Source organism: Artemia franciscana, chromosome 2 (genome assembly GCF_032884065.1).
Source record: "Artemia franciscana chromosome 2, ASM3288406v1, whole genome shotgun sequence".
Lineage (NCBI taxonomy): Eukaryota > Metazoa > Arthropoda > Branchiopoda > Anostraca > Artemiidae > Artemia > Artemia franciscana.
Genome location: NC_088864.1, coordinates 20,272,818 through 20,294,817, shown reverse-complemented (window position 1 = coordinate 20,294,817; position 22,000 = coordinate 20,272,818). Strand labels below are relative to the sequence as shown.

Below are 22,000 nucleotides of genomic sequence, written 5' to 3'. Positions count from 1 at the left end.
ATCTAATAAGGATTAACAGAGAGAGAGAGAAGGGAGATCAGAGGACATTTTGTCTGTGGAGGCCTGGGTGCCTGAAGCCCCCGAAGGTGCATTTTTAGGCTTGAATCTAAAACTTTCCATAAAGGGTCCTTCAGATTAATGTATAAAGCAGAGAGGTTGCCCCCTAGAAGTGCTAAAGATTGCATATTTATGTGGGTGTGTTTTCTTCTTTTTTTTCCAAAATTTCTTAAGTTTTATATCCTAATAGATTTTGAAGAATGGCTTTAAATGTAAAAATGTTTGCACATTTGTAATTGGAATAAATACAGATTTTATGTAAATACAGTTAACCTTTCTATAGTGAACATGTACGAACATTGCTTTTATGTAAACACTTTTCATTTTTCACTCACTTCATGAGTGTCAAATATTTTTGTATAGTGTGGATAATAAATAAGTTATTATTATTGTTGTTTCTATTACCATTATTGCAGTAACCAAATTAAGTTTTCATATTTCTGATTACTATGCACAAATATCAATCTTTATATATCGTTTATCACCATGAACAATTTGAAAATGTTTAATTCAATTGTTTTGAAGAGTACTGAGTAAATAAAACACTTTTGATTATCAGCTGGTTTTATTTTTTTGCAATCCAAAATTCTTCAAAGGGACTACAAGTTATTCTTAAGCACAAAAATCGAAGGTTTGGCCCTTGCGTATATAGGATAATTTTTATTTGTTTCAAATTTTTACTCACTGCTATTGTTAAAAACAACTGTTGCAAAAAACGAAGTCGGTTTTTAAAACCGTGATCTCTTCAACGCCGAGGAACAAATCTAGACAGACACAAGAATTGAAGCTCTTGGAGGGACAGGTAGAAAACGGGTTTTCTAGACCCTATTTTTTTGAGAAATATTAAGCCAGTAATAGGACGAAAAGTTTTGATCAACAACATTTTCTACGAGCAAAGTTCTCTGTTTTTCTGTGGTTACACAGTCACTTTTTACTCCTTTTTTTTAGTATTTTCTTATCAATTGTATATTCTATTTTAAGGCGAGGTTGGGAAAGAGATGTATATAGTAAACAGAGGAAAACTTCAAGTAGTTGCAGACGACGGAAAAACAGTTCTAGCAACGCTAAAAGCTGGATCGTACTTCGGAGAAATATCCATATTAAATATGGGAACTGCAGGTGTGCTGATTTTTCTTTACTCTTTTTGTTTTTTATCCGTAATTCACAAAAAAATTGATAAACTCTTCTGCATTTTCAAAAAAAATAAATAGTATCTCAAAACTGGCCTAAGTAGATGTTACGGTTTGGAAATTCAGCATTTTAGAAATGAAATTGAATGTCTGAATGAGGAATTAATAAATTCAGAAATGAATAAAAATGAACCTTCCATGCTTTATTACATTTTTAATTTTTGAATAATTTATCCTGATGATTGTGAGGATGATTGTGTTTATGATTATTTCACGAATTATTACGTTTACTTGTTTGACAGGACTTTTACTGAAATCAATGAAAGAAAATATCTTTGAAAGACTATATAAGAAACAAGTTTTTTTTTAACTGAAAGGAAGGAGCGACATTAAAACTTAAACGAACAGAAATTATTCCGATTATGAAAGGGGCTTTCCCCTCCTCAACGCCCCGCTCTTTACACTAAAGTTTGACTCTTTCTCACAACTCTACTTTTTAAAACAATAAAAACTTTAGCGTAAAGAGCCCATTCATATACGGAAGAATTTCTGTTCGTTTTAAGTTTTAATGTCGCTCCTTACTTTCAGTTAATAAAAACTTGTTTTTTATTTAATATCCGATCGTTTTTGAATTTGGCTCACTGTATATGAATAATTGAAGCAAAATTTGCACCTCCGTCAAAATCATTCGGAAAGGTTTCATCGTCATTGAAAATCCCTGTAAAATGTCTTGCAGGCGATTTCTCGAAAAATTCTACCCATTATACTTTCATTTGTAAGAAGACTTTAATTTCTAATCGGTTTTTCAATGACTCTGGAGTTATCCCCTTCCGTTGAAATTCTTTCCGAGAACCAAAACACGTGGAAAATAACCCCCGGATAATTCCCGCGGAACATCTCCACATACAAAATTAACTTGACAAAGAGAATGTAAGACAATAAAAATAATGTCGTATAGGAATTTTGGCCAATTCCCCCAGTGAAAAATTTCCTCCGGAAAATTCACTCCCTGGAACCTTTCCTACCCATAAATATTATCCCCGTTGAGAATACCACCAGCAGAAAATCCCCCCCACCTGAAAAATGTATGCATACTTTTCAGTAACAAATACTATGTAAACAATGGGCAAATTTTTATCTTAAAGAACTTTCCCCAGGGGCTTTGGGGGGGGGGGGGGTCGTAATATCTCCAAAGGCATAGTTATTTGGCCTTTCAACTATACAGAATAAATGGCTATCTCAAATTTATGATCAGACAATTTTGAGAAAAATGGGTGGGGGAGGAGATCTAGTTGTCCTCCAAATTTTTGGTCACTAAAAAATGCGCTATAACTTCTAATTTCTGTGTGAATGAGCCCTCTCCTGATATTCTATCATCACTGGGTCGATACAATCACCCCTGTAAAAAAAAAAATAAAAAAAAAATAAACAAGTATACACGCATCTGTGATCTTTCTTCTGGCAAAAAATACAAAATTGTACATTTTTGTAGATAGGAGCTTGAAACCTCTACAGTAGGGTTCTCTGATACGCTGAATCTAATGGTGTAATATTCACTAAGATTTTACAAATTTTAAGGGGTGTTTTCCCTTTTTTGAAAATAGAGCAAATTTTCTCAGGCTCGTAACCTTTGATGGGTAAGACCAAACTTGATGAAACTTATATATTTAATATCAGCATAAAAATCCTATTCTTTTGATATAACTATTGGTATCAAAATTTCGTTTTTAGAGTTTTGTTTACTATTGATCCTGGTCGCTCCTTACTTACAGTTTGTTACATCGAACTTTTTGATATTCATAATAATTTATGTTTGTTTTAAGTTTTAATGTTATTAATTTCTTTCAGTTGATTTCTTTCAAGCCGAAGACATACGATATCTTTGTTTTATTATCACATAAAAGTCATAATAATGAGTTGCTTAAGATAAAATTAAATGCTAAGATTGACTGGAAATTAACACAAACAAGTTATTGCTTATTAAAATTCAACATTTTCAAAAGGAACCTCGGAAGTTCTGCCATTGTGTCTGAGGTTTTGATACTTTTTTTATTTTTATGAAATCCTTTTGAAGATATTATATGTAATTTTGCTGGTATATATGTATAATCAAGCATGTTGTTTCACGTCTTTCTTTATTTCTGTCTTTGCACTGAAAAGCAGCTGAATCAATCTGGCCTTATATATATATCTGGCTTATATAATTTTGCTGTTATATATGTATAACCAAGCATGTCCTTTTCCATCTGTACTCATTTCTATCTTTGCACTGAAAAGCAGAAAAGCTTGAAATGTGATATTTTTGCACAACATTTCAAAAGAAACCTTGAAAATTTCGTCATTGTGTTTGAGGTTTTGAGACTCTATTTGATTTTTATGAAATCCTTTTCAAGATATTATGTATAATTTTGCCGGTATATATGTAAAATCAAGCATGTCATTTTCCGTCTGTACTTATTTCCGTCTTTGCACTGAAAAGCAGCTGAATTGTTTTGGCTTGAAATGTGAAATTTTTGAAAATAAATTCAAAAGAAACCTCGGAAGCAATGTGTCTGAAGTTTTAACACTTCATTTAATTCTACTGAAATCCCTTCAATATATCTTGGAAGTTCTGTCATTTTATTTGAGTTTTAGACACTTTATTTTATTTTCATTATTTTTTATTATTTTTATTATATCTTTTTCAGGAAACCGTCGAACAGCATCAGTAAGATCTGTCGGATATAGTGACTTATTTGTATTATCAAAAAAAGATATGTGGGACGTGTTAAAGGAATATCCAGCGGCTAGAGTGCGTCTTGAAGCAATAGCAGCGCGAAGACTGGAAAAGTACAAAAAAGCCCCACTTGAAAAAGGTTGGTATGTATGGAATTATGAGTGGAAAATTCGTTTTTAGTTATATTTTTCAACCTTGCGAAATTAAATCATTTTAGTAGCCATTCTCGAGAAAACTGGAAAACTTTGTATCGTTTACATATTTTACTTGATTTAAACCAGTTCAACAGAAATTATTAACATTTTTAATCATCCTGGGTGACTTTATTTCTATTTCATTTTATGTTTAGTAGTTAGAAAATAAATTCCATAGAGACAGGGAGTTTATACTAAGTGCATGTTGAGGGGAAAATAAAATAAAATCATTATAATAGATAAAAAAAAATATAAAATGAGAACTTAAAAATTAATTAGGATCAATTTGAAATAAGACAAAAAATAATATTCTTTAATAAATTGATATTTCTGAAAATTTTTAAATTAGTTTGAAACACAAAATGTAATATATCTATTTCTTTGGGATATCGGGCGAGATCTGAAATAATTCTCAACCGTCCCACACTTTGATTAACATATATATATCAAGAATTTTCCCTTAGCTTGAAAAATATATCCGTTGTCCTGAGATCTTGTAAACTGGGCTTTGTCTAACGTACATAATTTTTTTTCGAGGGTGGATAAAAGAGTCTAATTTAAAAAAAATCCAAATATATGCAAAATAAAAAAAATTAAAGCAAAATCAAGACAACCTTGAGGTTTGAGGCAAAATCAAGACAACCTGGGGTGAGGAACTCACCCCAGAAACGGCTCCTAGAGTTTTACTCTCCTCACTCCTAGATTTCAGAGTGCTCGATGGGAGGGGGTTGTTAAAAACCGTGCTTTTTCAACATTTCCACACGGAAAAAAAAACAAAGTAATAAAACAATTAGCCCCATCTACATCTAAGAAAATATATTAACCCTTATGCATATTTCATAAATTTGTGCTATTTGTTGGACTATTCTTTCTTGTGTACAGAGCTGTCAGATATACGGACGTATTTAGAGAATTATAATCAAATGCTCCCAGCTCGAATACTTCCCAGTTTGAGACTGAGGGGAATCAAACCTACTCTTATTGAAACTGACATATTAAATGTTTATGCATATGTTTGTAAACATGAAACGAGCAGCAGTGCAGCCATTAATCAGACAAGCATCTACTTTCTTTTTTCTGGTGTTTTAGGATTGTGATTTTAACAGTCTCACTTTATTTAGGAAAGATGTAAAGTCATACCTTTTGGACTAAAACTTTGTTAGGCATAATATAAATTGTAATTATAGTCTTCTTTACCAAAAGTATTTTAATCAGGCATGGTCAATGGTTTCATTACAATATTTGATAACAAAAAGTCAGGTTTACCATGATCAGACTTTACCCTACTCTGGTTTCAAAAAGGCACCAAGGACCCCAGGAAGGAGCAATCAATCATTCCTCCAATTTTCTGCTGGAGCATTCCCTCCCATCGAGGCTGGACGGTGGTGTGGAAGCTTCATCGACTGTTGTGTTAGATGCACCTGTGGGTGTTTCTCGGTTGTGGTTTTTATAACGGAATCCACATGGTTGCCAAGGTGGTGAACATTTGGGATTATGCCGTCATTCATTCTCAGAACATAACCTAAACTTCTCATCAGTAGACTCGTGTGATGTTCAACGTGAAGAAGGTAAATAAATCTAATAACGCTAAAGCAAAACACAAGTTTATTTTTCTTATTCGTCTTACTTCTGAGGCAGCACCGGTAACAGACCTCGAACGGAGAATAATAAGGGAGAGAAAAGTAATCTCGTCTGCCTTATACATGAATAAAGAGAAGGTGAAATGTGTTCTCCATTGGTTATGTATAAGCTTTCTAGAGCCTTAAAACTTATGGCCCGTCGCATCAATTAAGACCGTGCAAGATGTGAAAGATTTACTTCATTGTATGCATGGTGATAAGGTCTAGAGAATGAACAATTGTTTCATTCTAGGATATTTATTATATTAGCTTGTGTTTCAGTTTTCAAAAGGAGGTTTTAAGACGGGGCATTGTATTGAAGGCTAGCTGTTTGCCTTTCATGGGTAATGAAAACATATTAAGAATATTATATTTACATTCCGTGTGTGGGCATGTGAAGAAAAAGACGGTTTAGTAATAGAGCAAAATGAGTATTTGAAGCATAACATTCTTCAGTATGTAGAGTCTAATAGAAAATTGCTGGTAAGCATAAACTTCATGGATTGTATGTTTAGGGTACTTATGGGTAAATCGACTTTAAAATTATTTATATGTGTTTCTTTTTAAGCTGCTTTAAGTAGAAGTCGTTCAGCACCAGGCCTTATAGAATCATCCGGGAAAATATCATTAGAACAAATGTGGCTCCCACCTTGTATGCCAGATTCAGCTGGGAAGGAAAAAACAAATACTTGGCAGCAGTAAGTTTAGTATTTCATTATTGTTATAATATACCAATGAATATGATGATTTAAATAAGCACGGTGGATGTAAAATAGAATAGAGGTGACATTTAATTGGAAAATTACAAAAAATTCATGTTCCTATCATTTGCCTTGACCATAAAGGAATTTTGCCTAAGAAATTATTTCATCACTAACATAATTCTGGTTTATTTTATGCCTTACAACCTGGAGAAAATTGGTATGTTTCATTGTTTTACCGTAGGACGCATTTGTACAACTAATTAGTGCCCTAACAAGGGTACTGTAAACAGAATTATGTAGTTCAGTATTTGATATTCAGAATTCGGTAGTTCTGACATTAGAGCCGTGTTCGGAAGTTAATCTTGGGATTATGGCAAAAAGCAGGGCGATTTTGAATAATAATGGTTTTTAATAACAACAAATTGCTATCATGGGAGCCAACTTCCTTAACCAAGTGATTTGGACCCACTCCAAGATCTCGTTATCTTGTCAATTCATCTGTTATTGCTTGTATTGTTATATGGTAACAAAACGGTTTGGTTCTTGCCTCAAGGAATGTGGCAGGCCTAATTAAGTTTTTAAAAAAGGGTTTTCTCGAATGAAAGGAAAGAACGGTACTAAAACCAAAAAACTAGCAGAAATTATTTAGTTTATCAGGAGGAATATTCCGTCATAAACCACCCGTTTAATTACAAGTAGAAGCAATAAAGCTATTATTTAAATTAGTATATGAATATAGACATTGGTTTGGCAGAATAACAAACTCTTATTATAGCCTAAGATAAAATTAATTTCTGAAATCTATCATATACTCTAGTAGAGCTGGACTTGCTTTTCCTTAAAATCGGATGATCCTGAGTCAAAGACCACACATCTTGTTAAAGGATAATCACAGAACTGTTTCCTTATCACGAATGGAACAGCCAATTGTGATCTGTCGTTTATCACTCTTCTGGAGACCTGGAGAATTCCAGCAATAAACTTAGTTGAAAAGTTGGCCTTGTCCCATTCATTTCATGCAACCCCAGTTTCTCCACCCTCTTAGTCACATATCGTGAAGTACAACTGGTTGTCAGTTATTCTCACAATTTGTAAGGCTTTCTTGTAAATAGGGTAATTTTCTGTTTGTCTTAAGTTTTCACATTTTTCGTTGGTTCACTTGAGAAGAACTTCTATTTGGTTTCACTTACAATAAATAAAATTGTGACTTTTCATTCGAGGAGTAGATTCAGTTTAATTATATGATAAAGGTTTGTGGTGATCAAGAGAAAAAAATCAGTAAAAATAACAGCAATTTGTGGAATCCTTACATTAATGGTTTGTATTAATTCTTAAATTCATTGCTCACTAAGGTCATCGCTAATTCATTTACTTGTCACTACTCGCAGGCCCTTGGATTAAAAGGGTTTGAGCGTTATTTTTGGTGTTTAATGGGCTCAATATCAGCTAAATACTCTATAAAAATAAACCTAAAATCTCCCAACCCTGGAAAAAAGCTGTTGCCTTCTTTAATCTTTGTCTTATATCTTTCAGACTTGACTTAGTTCAAGGGAAACTTAAATCTGGATTTCCCTGTCAACTGGTAGCGACAAATCGTCTAGATCAGTCTGCCAAAAAAATTGGTGATACAAAACATTCCGTGCCTTTATTTTCAAGTAAGTTAGTAGTATTTTATTATTAAGTATTAAGTATTTTATTTTTCAAGTGTTCTTCAGTTTGACTACTCCTATTTTCTTCCCTCATTTTTTCCTTTATTTTTTTATCTAAATCTTTCTTTTGCTCTTTCTTTATCTCTTTTGTTTTTATGCTAGGCTGAATTAGGCTCAGCCTAACTATGCGAGTCTTAAAAAATACTTTCTTCATTTTCCTTACTGTAATTTTCAACTACAATTAAGTTCAAGACAAAAATTGGGAAAAAGTAAGACAAAAACACTATTAAAAGAAAAAAGGAATAAAGGAACGAAGGAGGAGGGTTAAGTTAAGTTATACAAGCAGGGGTTCATTATATGTTTGGAAACATTGTGAAATTAATCTTGGTAGCAGCAACAGTAATTCAAAACGTTCAAGTATTAATATAGAAGTGTAATATTTAAGCTAAATATCTAGCTTAAGAGGTACATAAAATTGTTATCTAGACCTCCCAAGGTGCTCCTAAGATTTTGCAGAGCCACTATCTCGATAACTGGCAACATATACATCTTTTTATTTATCTCACCACTTAATCATGAATAGATTTTAAGTCCATAATCGCTTATGACTCAAATATTTTTAGATTAACCAGAGGCAAAACATGTTAAGCTTCTCTTCCAAATACTAAATTTGAAGTCTCTCTACACCTCTCCTTTAATTATCCAATGCTATCAAGAAAATTAAATTCAATCCTCTTGAGTCAATCCTAGGATATTGCAGAAATGGTATTTTGATAGCCTGATTGCACATGATGTCGCTTGATTTATATATAATATGTCTTCCAATTCCTGATGAAGGCCCGCTTTTCTACCTTAACACTCCTTAAAGGTTTTACTTAGATACCCAATCCTTTTCCAATATCTTGCACATACATCGATCCTAGTAACGTATACTGTCGTTTGATTGAGTAACCCTTCAACACAAAATTTAAGCCCTCCCCCCTCCCTTCCTTTTGAAAACAATACCTAAAAGTGTCAATTTCATACCCAATCCGTTCCCAATGTACTACATATATGCTAAGTCATGACCTGGACACACGAAGTCCCTTTTGTTTTACTTCCAGTTCCTGTTTCAGGTTCGATTTCATGCCGTTTCCAGAGCATTCCCTTGGAAATCTCCGGGTTGAAGGCACATCCCTTCCCCTCGTGTACGGAATAATTAATGTCTTTTTAAGTTTCAATGACATTCTTTATAACCCTCGGGATTTTTTTTTTTTTTTGGTTTTTGTATGATTTCTCTTTGTTTAAACTTTTGCATAGCAATGCATCGGAAAATGAATCGCCCTCGAAAACGAAGATTTTGTAAGGTCCAAGATGTCAAAATAATTTTCCAAGAAACAATGTTCAAATTGTTAGACGTGAATTCGTTAGAAAAATAGTGCTCCTCGGAGATAACCCCCTCCCCTCTTCAGCTTCTATTCAGGAAAGCAAATAATAAGTATTTAATACAAAAGACAGCTATAATGCCATTGAAACTAAAAAATAGCAAAAATAGTTATTAAATGAACATTTTTTTAATATAAAAAATTTAGTATACTACTAATCTAAAGTGTCCTTCATTTTTCAAAATTTTTGATATCTCTCCACCCACCTAACATCATCATGTAAATTTAGTATTTTTTTTTCAAGCTAGAATTTTCCTGTAATAATAGGAAAGCTGTCTTCACATAATAAAAGCTAATTCTACCCATTTTATTCTAAATGAGAGAATCCTAAAGGTCTAATTCTTTTTACACATTGCTCAAAACGAACCCTCGCGAAAGGTGTAAAAAATTACACCTAAGTTCACTTTTCAGAGCGTCAGCCTCCCATCACACCACAATGAGCCAACTAACCTTCCAACTTACCTCAATAAGTCATATGCAGCAATACAAAACTGTACAGCCGTAAGCAATACACTGTATATTTTATACGCAATAGCACTTCCTTTTGTATTGACTGTGCATGTGTCAAGGGACTAATATGGCAGTGTGAATGCTACAATACGAACCTAGCTGGGGAGATGTTTATATGCTTTTCTATAGCTTTAAGTCTGTGAAACCCGACGTAGGGCGCAGACCCCAACGGTGGAGTATGGCAGTATTTTGGTGAGTCATGGACAGGACGTGGTTCCTTCAGATGACTATACTTTAGAGCCTCAATTTTGAAAAAAAAAAACATTTTCCAGATGAAATACGTCACCATAATATACATTTAAAGAGCAAAAAACGGATAGTATTGTAATGACGTTATACGTTGTATCAACGGCATTGTATTCAGACAATATTTTTTATTATATACCAAATTAAGGGCTCTTTAAGCTTCCTTCAGGTATCTGCATGCAGAATTCTGAGTGAAAAATTTTAATATGACAAGGGGGCAGCAGGAGTATAGAAATGCCTAGGTGGGGCATGGCCTCACCTAGCAAATTCGGTTGCTAGGTGGCAAAAAAACGGCCCCGCTTAGCACATGGCAAAAGCGGTTGGGAGCCAGGGCTCTAAGGTAATGAACTATCACAAAATTTAGTTAAAAGCTTTTGATTGGATGCATAAAATGTCAAACATTGTCAGTTTTCTGCAGCACAATATGTTTTGTAACTTTAAAAGAGCGCTAGAACTTTCAACTTCTACGTGAATAAATCCTCTCCAACATTCTAAAAATAGTATTTTCAAATGGTCATCCTATAGGAAGAAAAAAAAATAAACAAGCAATAACATAAGCACGCACCTTTCATGACATTATTACAAAAATTTCTAAATTTAGTGCTTTTTTTATAGAAACTTTAAACCTTTGCATTAGGGTTCTTGGATATGCTAAATATTATGCTGCACTTTTCATCAAGTGTGCTCCCCATTTAGGGGTTATTTACCTTAAATCAGCCCTTGTCTTAACTTGCATAGGTTTTTTCACATATACAACCTTTAATAGATAATTTGAATTTAAAGAATTTTATATATCCTGGAATCGTCATAAAAGGAGATTTTTCTGATGTATTATTGTTGTGAAAATTTCGTTTTTAACAATTTTGGTCACCGAAGAAAGATGCCGTTCTTTGCTTACGCTTCGTTACCACGAAATGTTTGATACCATTGTACGGCTGAATAGACTCTATAACATTTGATAGGACTCTATAATACATCACATAATAACCATAACTACTAATCCAGTTCCATGCAGAAAATAAAGCCACCGAAAACAACACACTCACATTATCTCCTGGGGACAATATCTATAACACTAAGTATTAATAAAGTTGCAATGCAGCTTCCGTTCATTTACAGTTCGCTTTTAGGAAAAGTATCATATTTCAGTGAGAAGCAGGATATAACTTTGAGTATATAAATTTTCAATAAAAAAAGTAGATAGTGTGGTGTCTTGACATCTATGTTCACTGCATTAGAGTAGAATTCAAATGAATGCTTTATACTTTTTTCTGTTGATAAGAATCTTGAAGGGTTTTTTTTTTCTTTTTAGTATTTACCTCTCATGATAAATTAAGTTTTACTTGTTTTAATGAACAAATAAATCTTTGTTCTTTGGTTGTAGCAATAAAAAAAAATTGGCTTAAGAAGTCAAACGAAAAGCCATGACAAACGATTGATAAAACCAAAGTCAGTTCTTTAAAAACCAGGTCGGGTTCTTTGTATCTAAAGCCAGAGCAGCTGCTTTCATACTTCGATATCCGATTTATTTAAAGGTATTTAGTGTTAGGAATGCTTATTTTTTTAGGGTATAGTTCCAAATTTGAAAACTAACCGAAACTAAAACGTTATTCGAATGATGAAGATTTGACGAAGATCAAAGAGATTTACGTGTAGAATAAAATGGTATTGCGCTATCTATTTTGCTTCTTGGATTAGCTACCACCAATAGGGTAGCTAGTTGTCACCCTAATTTTAGATGTCAAGGAGCAAGACCTGAATATCGATGTACTCGTTTTTACTTAGAATCACAAACCAAATAGACCAAATATGTCCCGTTTCGACGTATATTCTCCCTTTCAAAGTTTTCGTTTATGCCTGTAGTTTTCATTGGCTAGGAATATGTCTTTTTTTAGGTGGTTGACATATCTTTCCTAGAAAAATTGATTCGACTTTGAGGCAGTTATTTCTTTTTATGTCACTCCTTTCTTTGACTTTTGTTTTTCTATTCAATAGATCATAGGAGCAAAACCCTGTAAAAACTAACAAATCAATAGAGATTCTGTACGGTTGTATAATCAATAACGAAGACCACACAGTTTTTCCATGATATAAAACAAGAGAAGACACTGAGTAAATTTGTGAAGGCGGTGAATAACACAGCGAATAAAACCTGAGTGGATATTTCGGCTATATATGCTACAGCCATCATCAGCAAGGTGACAAACTGAATACAACAAATACAAAGAAAAACTTACTAAAAAAAATCTCATCACATAAATAAATTTCTGAACTAAAATTACAAAACAAATTTGAATTTTGTCACTGTCTTCACAAACCTATGTGAGGTAAGGACGCTGAGACTTTTTCGCTATATAATTGTGATTTTAATTGTGATTGTGATTTTAGTGTTAATTCTTTTTTTCTTCGACGAAATTTTTTTTAGCAAGTTTTATTTTATTGCATATATAGCCCAAGCATATGCTTAGGTTGTATTCACTGTCTTCAAAAATTTTGTCATTATCTTTTCTTCTTTTGTTTATTTAATCACACGTCTCTATTGAGACTGCTCTCCATAGGGAAGTGTTCCTACAAATAAATTTTGCTGACTCTTAAAAAAAAAACCAACAGTCATGAAACTGGATAAATTAGGTAGGAAAATTCATTTCCTTTTCATTTATACTCTATTGTTGGTTTTAAATTGCAAAATAAAGAGATTACGTTAAGGTGCATAAGCATGTGAACTGAGTTTTGAATTGCTTTTGGTTTCTGGTGATTTTTTTAGTTAAGCAGTGCTTCCATATTTGTCGATTTATTATGACGTCTTATGTTTTTTTGAAAATCTCACAATTGAAAATCAAATCTCAAAATCTATGGATGAAATCAAAATCTTCTCATTATTGTCAATTCCAATCAAATGTTGGTTAGTGAAATCCAGAAAACTTTGCATCATTCTCTATGTACAGGCTAAATATAAAAAAAAATTAAAATTAACATTGTCCCAGCCATGTTCAAAGCTAATATTTTATTTACTTTTTTACATTCATTAACACTTTTAATATTTTATTATCTTTAGCATTATTTTAAACATAATAATACTGCAATAATATTTTATTGTAGCCAAGTTGTTCGCATTTTATGAGCTGATGTGCTTAAGCTTCTTGGTAGCTCTATGTAGTAGTATTACAGCAGCAAGCAGAGGCAATGAAAAAAGAATAGCTCAAGCTCATCTTAGGGGAGAGGACAAACAATGCCATCTAACATTGCCCTGCAAAATCGTAAAAATTACTATAACAATATAGATGGAAATATTGATTGTATATTTCCATTCCTATATGTTTTTTTTGTATAAAATTGTTTATAAGTCTGAACAAATATAAAAACTTACCTTTAAGTATTTTTTCCAGCAAAAAAAAAAAATAGTTTAAAAACCAAAGAAACTCCACTTTTACAAGTAGGTGGTATACAACTTTCAGATTTTATCCAAATTAAAATTAAGTTCCTTCTAATGTCTCTAGATCTTCTGGGAAATGCTACACTGTCCTGGGGTTAGGACCCCATAGTCCCTGGGTTCTTAACTTCTTTTAAGCTATTGTAGAAGTGGCCAAAAGCCGTATCCTCACCTTAAGTTTCCCATGCTCATAGTATGGAATACCTATCATGTTCGACTCTTCTAAGATACCAAAGATTAAGCAAAATAATAAGTATGTCTACAATGCTGTAAACATAGCAATTCATAAATCTGACTCTTTGTTTACCTTTTCAGCTAAATATTGGTTTTCTGACATCAGATTGGTAGGCCAATCAAGGCATTTATGATAAGGTATGGCTAGAAACACCTTTTTTGGTGCACCTTTTTTGGCTTATAATATCACATGGACAACATAACCTGAAAAGGTAAACTAAAACAAAGTCCAACGATTTCAGTACATCTTCAAGTAAATTTTTCGTTAATCATCGCTTTCAACCAAAACTGATGTGACAAGATTTATCACAGTAGTTCTCTAGTTGTTTTTTCCCCAATCAAACCTGTTGTGAGATTCAAAAACACCTCCCAAAAGAATAATATTGCAAATGCTTTTAGCAACGCAGAATTATTCTATTCTTGTTCTTTCATTGATTTTTTTTTAGCCGGGGGAAATATGAATTCAGTCCAATCTGATAGACGTTCAAGTGTATCAATTAGCTATGGGCAAAGTTCATCTCCTGGTGGAATTAGGAATCTAGAGAAAAATAATCATCAATTACCACCACTGCCTCGTAATTATGGTGAGTCCAGTATTTCTATGTTTTCAAATTATTTTGCAATGAAATCAGCCTTTTAAATTCAGACTGTTGCTTCTTAGGCGTACAGTGAGTTTAGCTATTGTCAGATCTTTTATTAATGAATGTTCGATGCATTCTCATGCTAGCTTAATCTACTGTAAAGTTTCAACTAATCTCAGTTTCACTTACAGTTCATATAATCTAAATCTACCACGAAGTTTCATTATAATTTCTTGACTGTCTAGACAGCAGTTCTACGGGAACTTGGCATATATTAAGTATTTTTTTTATCTCAATTAGCCAAAACTAACTAGTCGGATAATCATATTATGACTGAGTCTAATGTTAGCTAAATCTCAGTGGGAATTAATTCTCATTGGTATTGCGACCATTTATTTTATCTAGTACTACTAACAACTCACTGCAGCACTAAGCCCCCCGAGTGCAGCACAGCTACGCACGCTCCTCATCCACCCCAATCTATTCAAAGCTTCTTTCTTTACCCGTTCCTAGGAAGTTCCTATTTCCTTTAAATTTTTTGCATGACTTCCTCCCGTCTCAACCGAGACGACCTGCTTTCTGTTTAGCCCCAGATGGTTGGCCAAAAATGGCAATGTTTGGCAATATGTCATCCTTAATATGGAATACATGCCCTAGCTAAGTCCCTGTCTATGTACATGGACATCCTTCATCCGCAGAACATGCCCTAGCTATGTCCCTGTCTATGTACTCATCCTTCCTGTCTCAGTAAATTAATTCTTAATCATCTAATTTCCTGTTTCCTACCTTTGGTATATGAGTTTCTGAAACTAATATCTCCACTTAGAAGCTTCTAAATTCGTCAGTCAAAATGTTGGAACAATAGTTGTTTCTTAACGTTGTAACATTCCAAGTTACAAATTTTTATATACCTTAAACCATTGAAATTATGTTGGCATCGGGAAAATTAATGGTTCCAGAACCAGTGCAGGACAGAGACCAACGCATTTTTTCCAGTCTCCATCCAAGCCCTTAAGAACCAGACATCAAGAAATCCTTGGGACTATCCGTTGAATAGAAACTTTGTGCAACACTAGGTCCGTTTTGTTCAAAAAATGTCTTTCAGGACTTGCCAAAGCTCTTCTATCAACAAGAGTCAAAATCCTTTACAGACAATCTCAAGCCTATCACCTCCACCTCATTATAATTCACGCCTATATATTATATACTACGGAAAGGCAACGCATAGTAGAGAAACTAGTTAGGAAGAGGTTTTCGGCCAGAAAACACCCACCAGAACTGACAAAGTCCAGAAGAGCTATTTAGTAATCAGATTTCAGTGGAAATGCTGTGTCGTTTACTAGGCTATAATTTTCATGAGGGGCAACATTCCTCAAGTGGGAACACAGTTGACCGCAAGATCCTCAGTCTTGCGAATACACCAACAGGATCAAAGTAGCCTTTTTCAAAAGCCGTAGTCCTTATATCTGTATCTTACGCCCTACCGCAGTTGTCCTCCTATAGAGGATCCTCCCAAGATGGTGTTATAAGTCACCATGCAGTTTCATCCATTGCTGGGAGAAGGTTTATAATTCACAGGACGTGTCCACCCACCTGTGGGACCTGCTGAGTGTACATTCGAGGGAAGTCCCTCCTTCTCCACCTGTATTTACAGCCCCGGGTGAGGGTGCTCCAGTTTCTATTATGGACCCCCAGGGACTAAATACCACTTGGTCCACACCTCTTAATGAGGTATCCCATATACCTGTAGTGTGTTTTTCTATCCGCAACCTGGGGACACTTTGAGTGGCCTGAATGAGGCCACCAATAGGCAGACGATTGAATTTGACAGTGTTGTCAAAACTTGAGAAGATCAACGCCACTCACGGAATGATTCTGTATAATCTCCGTGTTTCCTCAATATAATCACTATCTATAGTATTTTCTGAGGAATATTCCATTGTATATAACAAAAAGGAATCTTATTCTGCATTAGAGATTGATCTAATTTAATGTTTTGTATGGAAAATACGTCTTAATATAAAATACAAAATAAAATCAAAATACGTAAAAAATTTTAGCAGTCAGAGATGATTGTGTCGAAAGGATGGACTTGCAGGAATGAGTCTATATAGTGGGAACATTGTTTTTGCCTTGTCTACTAAATTATCAACACCGTCATTTTCAATACGTTTGAGAACCCCTGATCTGCCCCCACTTAAATTATGAAATTCCCTTTTTTTCAAATCAGTCATAGTAGAAAGCAGTGAATACAGTCTTATTCGTGCTAATAGGAACCATAAAGCTGTTATCACACTCGAATCTCTGTGGAATCTTCTATACAATCCTATCTTCTTAGCATATTGTTTTTCCTGATATAGTGATGCGGACATAATGTGGATATAGTGGACATAGTAATGTTGACTTTTTGCTTTTGTTTGTATTCCTCGCAGGTTATATGCTAATTTCTTTGTTTTTTGTTTACCCCGCATTTATCTTTTTTATTTTTGCGGGCTATAAATATACTTTCGTACTTACTGTAATGTAATATATTTTTTAGTGGCTAATCCTTTTGAAACAATGGCTATAAAGTGTCAATAGAGGTCCCATTTAAACCGAATGCCAAAGTTCTATTCACCGTAGCAAAATGGCTATTTCAGCCATTTATTGGCCCAAAGCCACAATTTCTACACAAAAGAGGCCAAAATGCTGCCGAAATAGCCAATCAGCTTGTATCGAAAAGCTATTTATATAGCTTTCTCGTTTTGAAGACCATAATACAGCGTGAGGGCATATTCTTCCCTAAGAATATATGTAGTCAGAAGAAAAGGAACGGTTATTACAGACTATTGATACAGGTCCTTAATCTCTAAGTATTCTTGTAAAAAGCTAAACTTCAGTGCAAAGAGCAAAGGATTGAATGGATGGTAGCCGTCATCAAATTTAGAAATATCCTGAATTTGGTAAAAAAAATTTAACAGTAATAAAAACAAAACTGTTTTTCTTCAAATGAAAATAAAAGGGCTGCAAACGACTTTAAGCTGACAAAAGCTTTCTACATTTGATTGAAACTACTTCATGCGTCAAATTTTATGCTGTATCAATGCTTCAAGTATAAATGCTTCAATACAAGAATATTAGTCGATAATTTCTTTTCGTTAAGCTTTGAGAATGAAAAGCTTCATTAGCTCTACCTTCTTTAAGCAATAGGTTTGTTTGTTCATTTTTGTAAAGATATTTTTCTCTTCACTATAAAATATTTGCAGGAAATCACTAGTCAAGCTTAAGCGTAAATAAAGCAGGTCTTTATGGGTGACAGTTCTTACCCCCTTACACGGAAAAACGTATGCTTGGTTGAAGTATTTCATCGTTGAGAATTTTATTTAAAACTCTTGTTTGTCTCATTCAATCCCGGAAAGATTTGTCATTTATGTATTTATGTGTGGATGTAAGCCAGTGATAGCAAAATGTCAAGAGGAACTCACTCGAAGGGAAATCTAAAAATATAGTCCTTTTTTATGAGCAAATGCAGTGACAGTACAGTAAAGCCACTTGAGGCCTACACTGCTACACATGCACTTTTTTAGTTTAAAGTTCCCCTCACATGTTAACTGTTTCATTTTATACTCCCTTACCTAAAGTTTCTACTTCCCTTAAATTTTTTCAAAAGATCTCCTCCTACCTCATTTGATTCCCAGTATTCCTTTCAACCATTTATTCGCTTCATTTAATTTACATAGCTAATTCACAGTTTTTTTGCACTTTAAACAGTTTATTCAAGGTTTGTTAACTTTATGGTCGATTTTTCTGTTAATTTATTACTATTTGCATTTTTAAAAAGAAGAGAACTAAGGATTTAGTACTCTCTTAATTTAAAGAAAGAATAATGACGCCTATTGTTCAATTGGCAAAGAATTTTGTCTGCTTGTCAATGTAAAATTATTTTAAAAATTTTGTGAAATCCTTTGTTTTAATAATAAGAGGAGCAGAGCATATCCATGGGGTGGAAAACCCTTAATTGGCAAAACTTGAAAAAAAGAAGAAAAACTAGAAAAAATGATAAAACAAAGATTTCTTTTTCAATTAAAGTTCCTTACTATAGTCAAGCATCGACACCTAATAATAAACACGCCAACAAAAAAAAAACTACGAAACGTGATGTGCTAATACTGATATAGTATAAGTTATTTTATTATGCGTTTGATTTTATGCTCTGATTTTTATTTTAGGGTGTCCACCTGAATCTGGCCTCATTCCATCCCAAGAAATTCTATTGTCAGAAATATCTCGCCTTAGAGAACGGCTGTTATTCTTAGAAACAGAAAATGCGTCTCTTTCTGCGAAGCTTAACAGACAAAAATGGGAAGTAGAGAACAGGCTTGCTGAAATTGAAATGCAACTTTGCACAACAAACTTCGAAAGTAGCCGGTACGAGATTGACCGGAACCTAGATACAGCCATTTGAAAATGTATTTTAGACATTCTATGATCCTAAATATAAATTAAATATTTTGAGACTATTAAAATCGAAAATAAAAACAATGTATTAAAGTGAATACTGACCAGACAGGGACAAGCTGAGAACGAACTTGTTGAAACTAAAATGAATATAAGGTCCAAAAAATATTAATTGGAGCTCCACTAGACTGACTTTCATATTTATAGTAGTCGTTTTACTAAATATGTAAACAAAAGCAAACAAGTTATAAAAAGTGGTAGAATTCTAGAAAGGCGTTTTTAAACAATAATAAGAAGGTTCTAAGTATTTTCTGACCTTCTGTATTATTAATATAACAACCTTATATGGTAATTAGTTTAAAAATAAAAACACTTTTTTTGGTATTTTCACACTGACTTATTAAATAGTACACATTTTTTCTACAATTATCATTAAATTTTAGTTGTAGATTGATTGGTAATAATATTGTGGAAAATGGACGCTATTATGCAAGCAGGAACGCAAAAAATCTAGTTGGAGAGTACAGAGCTTTTCACGGGGTTTCAGGAAATTATGACAACGTAAAAACAGATGAAAAATGCAAAAAATGTTGCAAAACATGGAAAACTCACACATATTTTGATATACAGAATGGAGGGGTAACCGATACGAAATACTTTAAAGTGACTTATATCAGTAGGTTGAAAAATGTTTCCAATAATTATAATATCTTTTTATCCCGTTCTTACGACACGGAGGCAAGTATGCATATCTATCTTCTATATATATAAAAACTAGCTGTGAATATAGATATATATATATATATATATATATATATATATATATATATATATATATATATATATATATATATATATATATATATATATATATATATATATATATATATATATATATATATATATATATATATCTACATATATAAAAATAAGTCGTCTGTCTGTGTGTCTGTCTGTCAGGTGACGCCATGTTTCTGTGTCGACTGACGTCATGAAGTTAGCTGTCGTCATTTTTGCTATGACGGTGACGTCATTAAAGATATTTAAGACATTCGTTCACGGAAAAATGTTTAATTGTAAAATGACTGAAGAACATACAATGGCAACAGCCGAGGAAGCTGCTCAAAGAGTCTATGCCAAAAAACTTGCTGCTGATAAAGTAAGAAAAGAAAGCGTGCCGAGGAATCAAAAGAACGCAAAACCGCGCAGTTAGATGAAAATCCACCTGGACAGCGAGAGTCAAAACATATCAAAACTGAAAATGATAGCGATGATGATTGGGTTTGGGATTTTGACTTGGATAAGGTCAAGAAAAAGAAAACTGAAAAAAGAAAAAAGGTAAAAAACTAAAAGAAACTAAAAAGAAAAAACACTCAAAGAGAAATTACAGACCGGGACACAAATGACGACCGAGACAGAGGGAATATAAATGACGACCGGGAACCTCAAAGATAAATTACAGACTGGGACGCCCGGACACAAATCACGACCGGGACACAGGGAATATAAATGACGACCGGGACACAGGGAAACAACTACAACGGGGACGCCGGGGGCACAGGCGGGATATATAAATGACGACCGGGACACAGGGATTGTTTGAATAGAAATTACAGACCGGGACACAAATGACGACCGGGACACAGGGAATATAACTGACCACCGAGACACTCAAAGACAAATTACAAACTGGGACACCGGGACACAAATGACGACAGGGACACAGGGAATATAAATGACGACCGGGACACAGGCACACTTCATTAGAATAATGAGGTATAGATCTGAATACGGATTGTTTTTCCCATGGACAATTAGATGTTGCATGTTAAAGAGTCAGTAAACCTGACAATCTATTTATATGCACAGACAATGGGACAGCGAAGAATGTTGTATATTCGCATGTTTTACGTATTTAAAAACATATATTTATATCTATCTCTATTCAGAGGTGGGACACAACTACAATGGCGCGTAACTAATATGGCGCGTAACGACTTACGCGCGCGGGGGGGCTTGGGGGGCGCGAAGCGCCCCACCAACTAGGTGTTGGGGTGGCGCGAAGCACCACCCCAACAGCTAGTATATATATATATATATATATATCTTTATTCACAGGTGGGATACAGGGACACAACTACAATAGCACGTAACTAATATGGCGCGTAACGACTTACGCGCGCGGGGGGGCTTGGGGGAGGGGGGCGCGAAGCGCCCCACGAACTAGATGTTGGGGTGGCGTGAAGCGCCACCCCAACAGCTAGTTTTTATATATATATAGATAAGTTGTGTGTCTGTCTGTCGACTGACGTCATTATAAGGATTGAGCTGTGTGTCATCATGAAGTTAGTTGTCGTCATGTTTGTTATGACGATGCTTAGTATACGACGTCATTATAAGTATTTAAGAAAATCGTTCAAAGACAAATTTTTAATTGTAAGAAGATCGTTTAAAGAGAAATTTTTAATTGTAAAATGACTGAAGAACCTACAATGGCAACAGCCGAGGAAGCTGCTCAAAGAGTCTATGCCAAAAAACTTGCGGCAGATAGAGAAAGTAAGAAAAGAAAGCGTGCCGAGGAATCACAAGAACAGCATGAAAACAGGCTTGCGGCTGATAGAGAAAGTAAGAAAAGAAGGCGTGCCGAGGAATCACAAGAACAGCATGAAAACAGGCTTGCGGCTAAAGAACGCAAAACCGCGCAGTTAGATGAAAATCAACCTGGACAGCGAGAGTCAAAACATATCAAATCTGAAAATGATAGCGATGATGATTGGGTTTGGGATTTTGACTTGGATAAGGTCATCAATGCCTACCAGATTTTAGTTAAAAAGAAACAAAGGTTCGGCGATATGTATTTCATAGTGACGCTGAAAAATAAAAAAGAAAAAGGAAACTGAAAAAAAGGTAAAAAACGAAAAAAAAAACAAAAAGAAAAAACACTCAAAGAGAAATTACATTCCGGGACACAAATGACGACCGGGACAGAGGGAATATAAATGACGACCGGGACACTCAAAGAGAAATTACAGACTGGGACGCCGGGGGCACAGGGGGATATATAAATGA

The 22,000-nt window shown here is 34.1% G+C and overlaps 1 protein-coding gene across 5 annotated transcripts in view; it reads left to right on the top strand.

The window, feature by feature from the left end:
• The window catches only part of LOC136038502 (cyclic nucleotide-gated channel alpha-3-like), a gene marked incomplete in the record, with an annotated part of 208,048 nt that overhangs the window by 158,188 nt on the left and 27,860 nt on the right, over nt 1-22,000 (top strand). For 4 of the 5 annotated variants that reach the window (XM_065721600.1, XM_065721609.1, XM_065721617.1 and 1 more), the window contains 6 exon segments: nt 1,039-1,176; nt 3,875-4,042; nt 6,285-6,414; nt 7,954-8,075; nt 14,360-14,497; nt 18,703-19,029. In XM_065721600.1, the coding sequence (XP_065577672.1) occupies nt 1,039-1,176; nt 3,875-4,042; nt 6,285-6,414; nt 7,954-8,075; nt 14,360-14,497; nt 18,703-18,938 (932 nt within the window). 5 annotated transcript variants of the gene reach the window in all.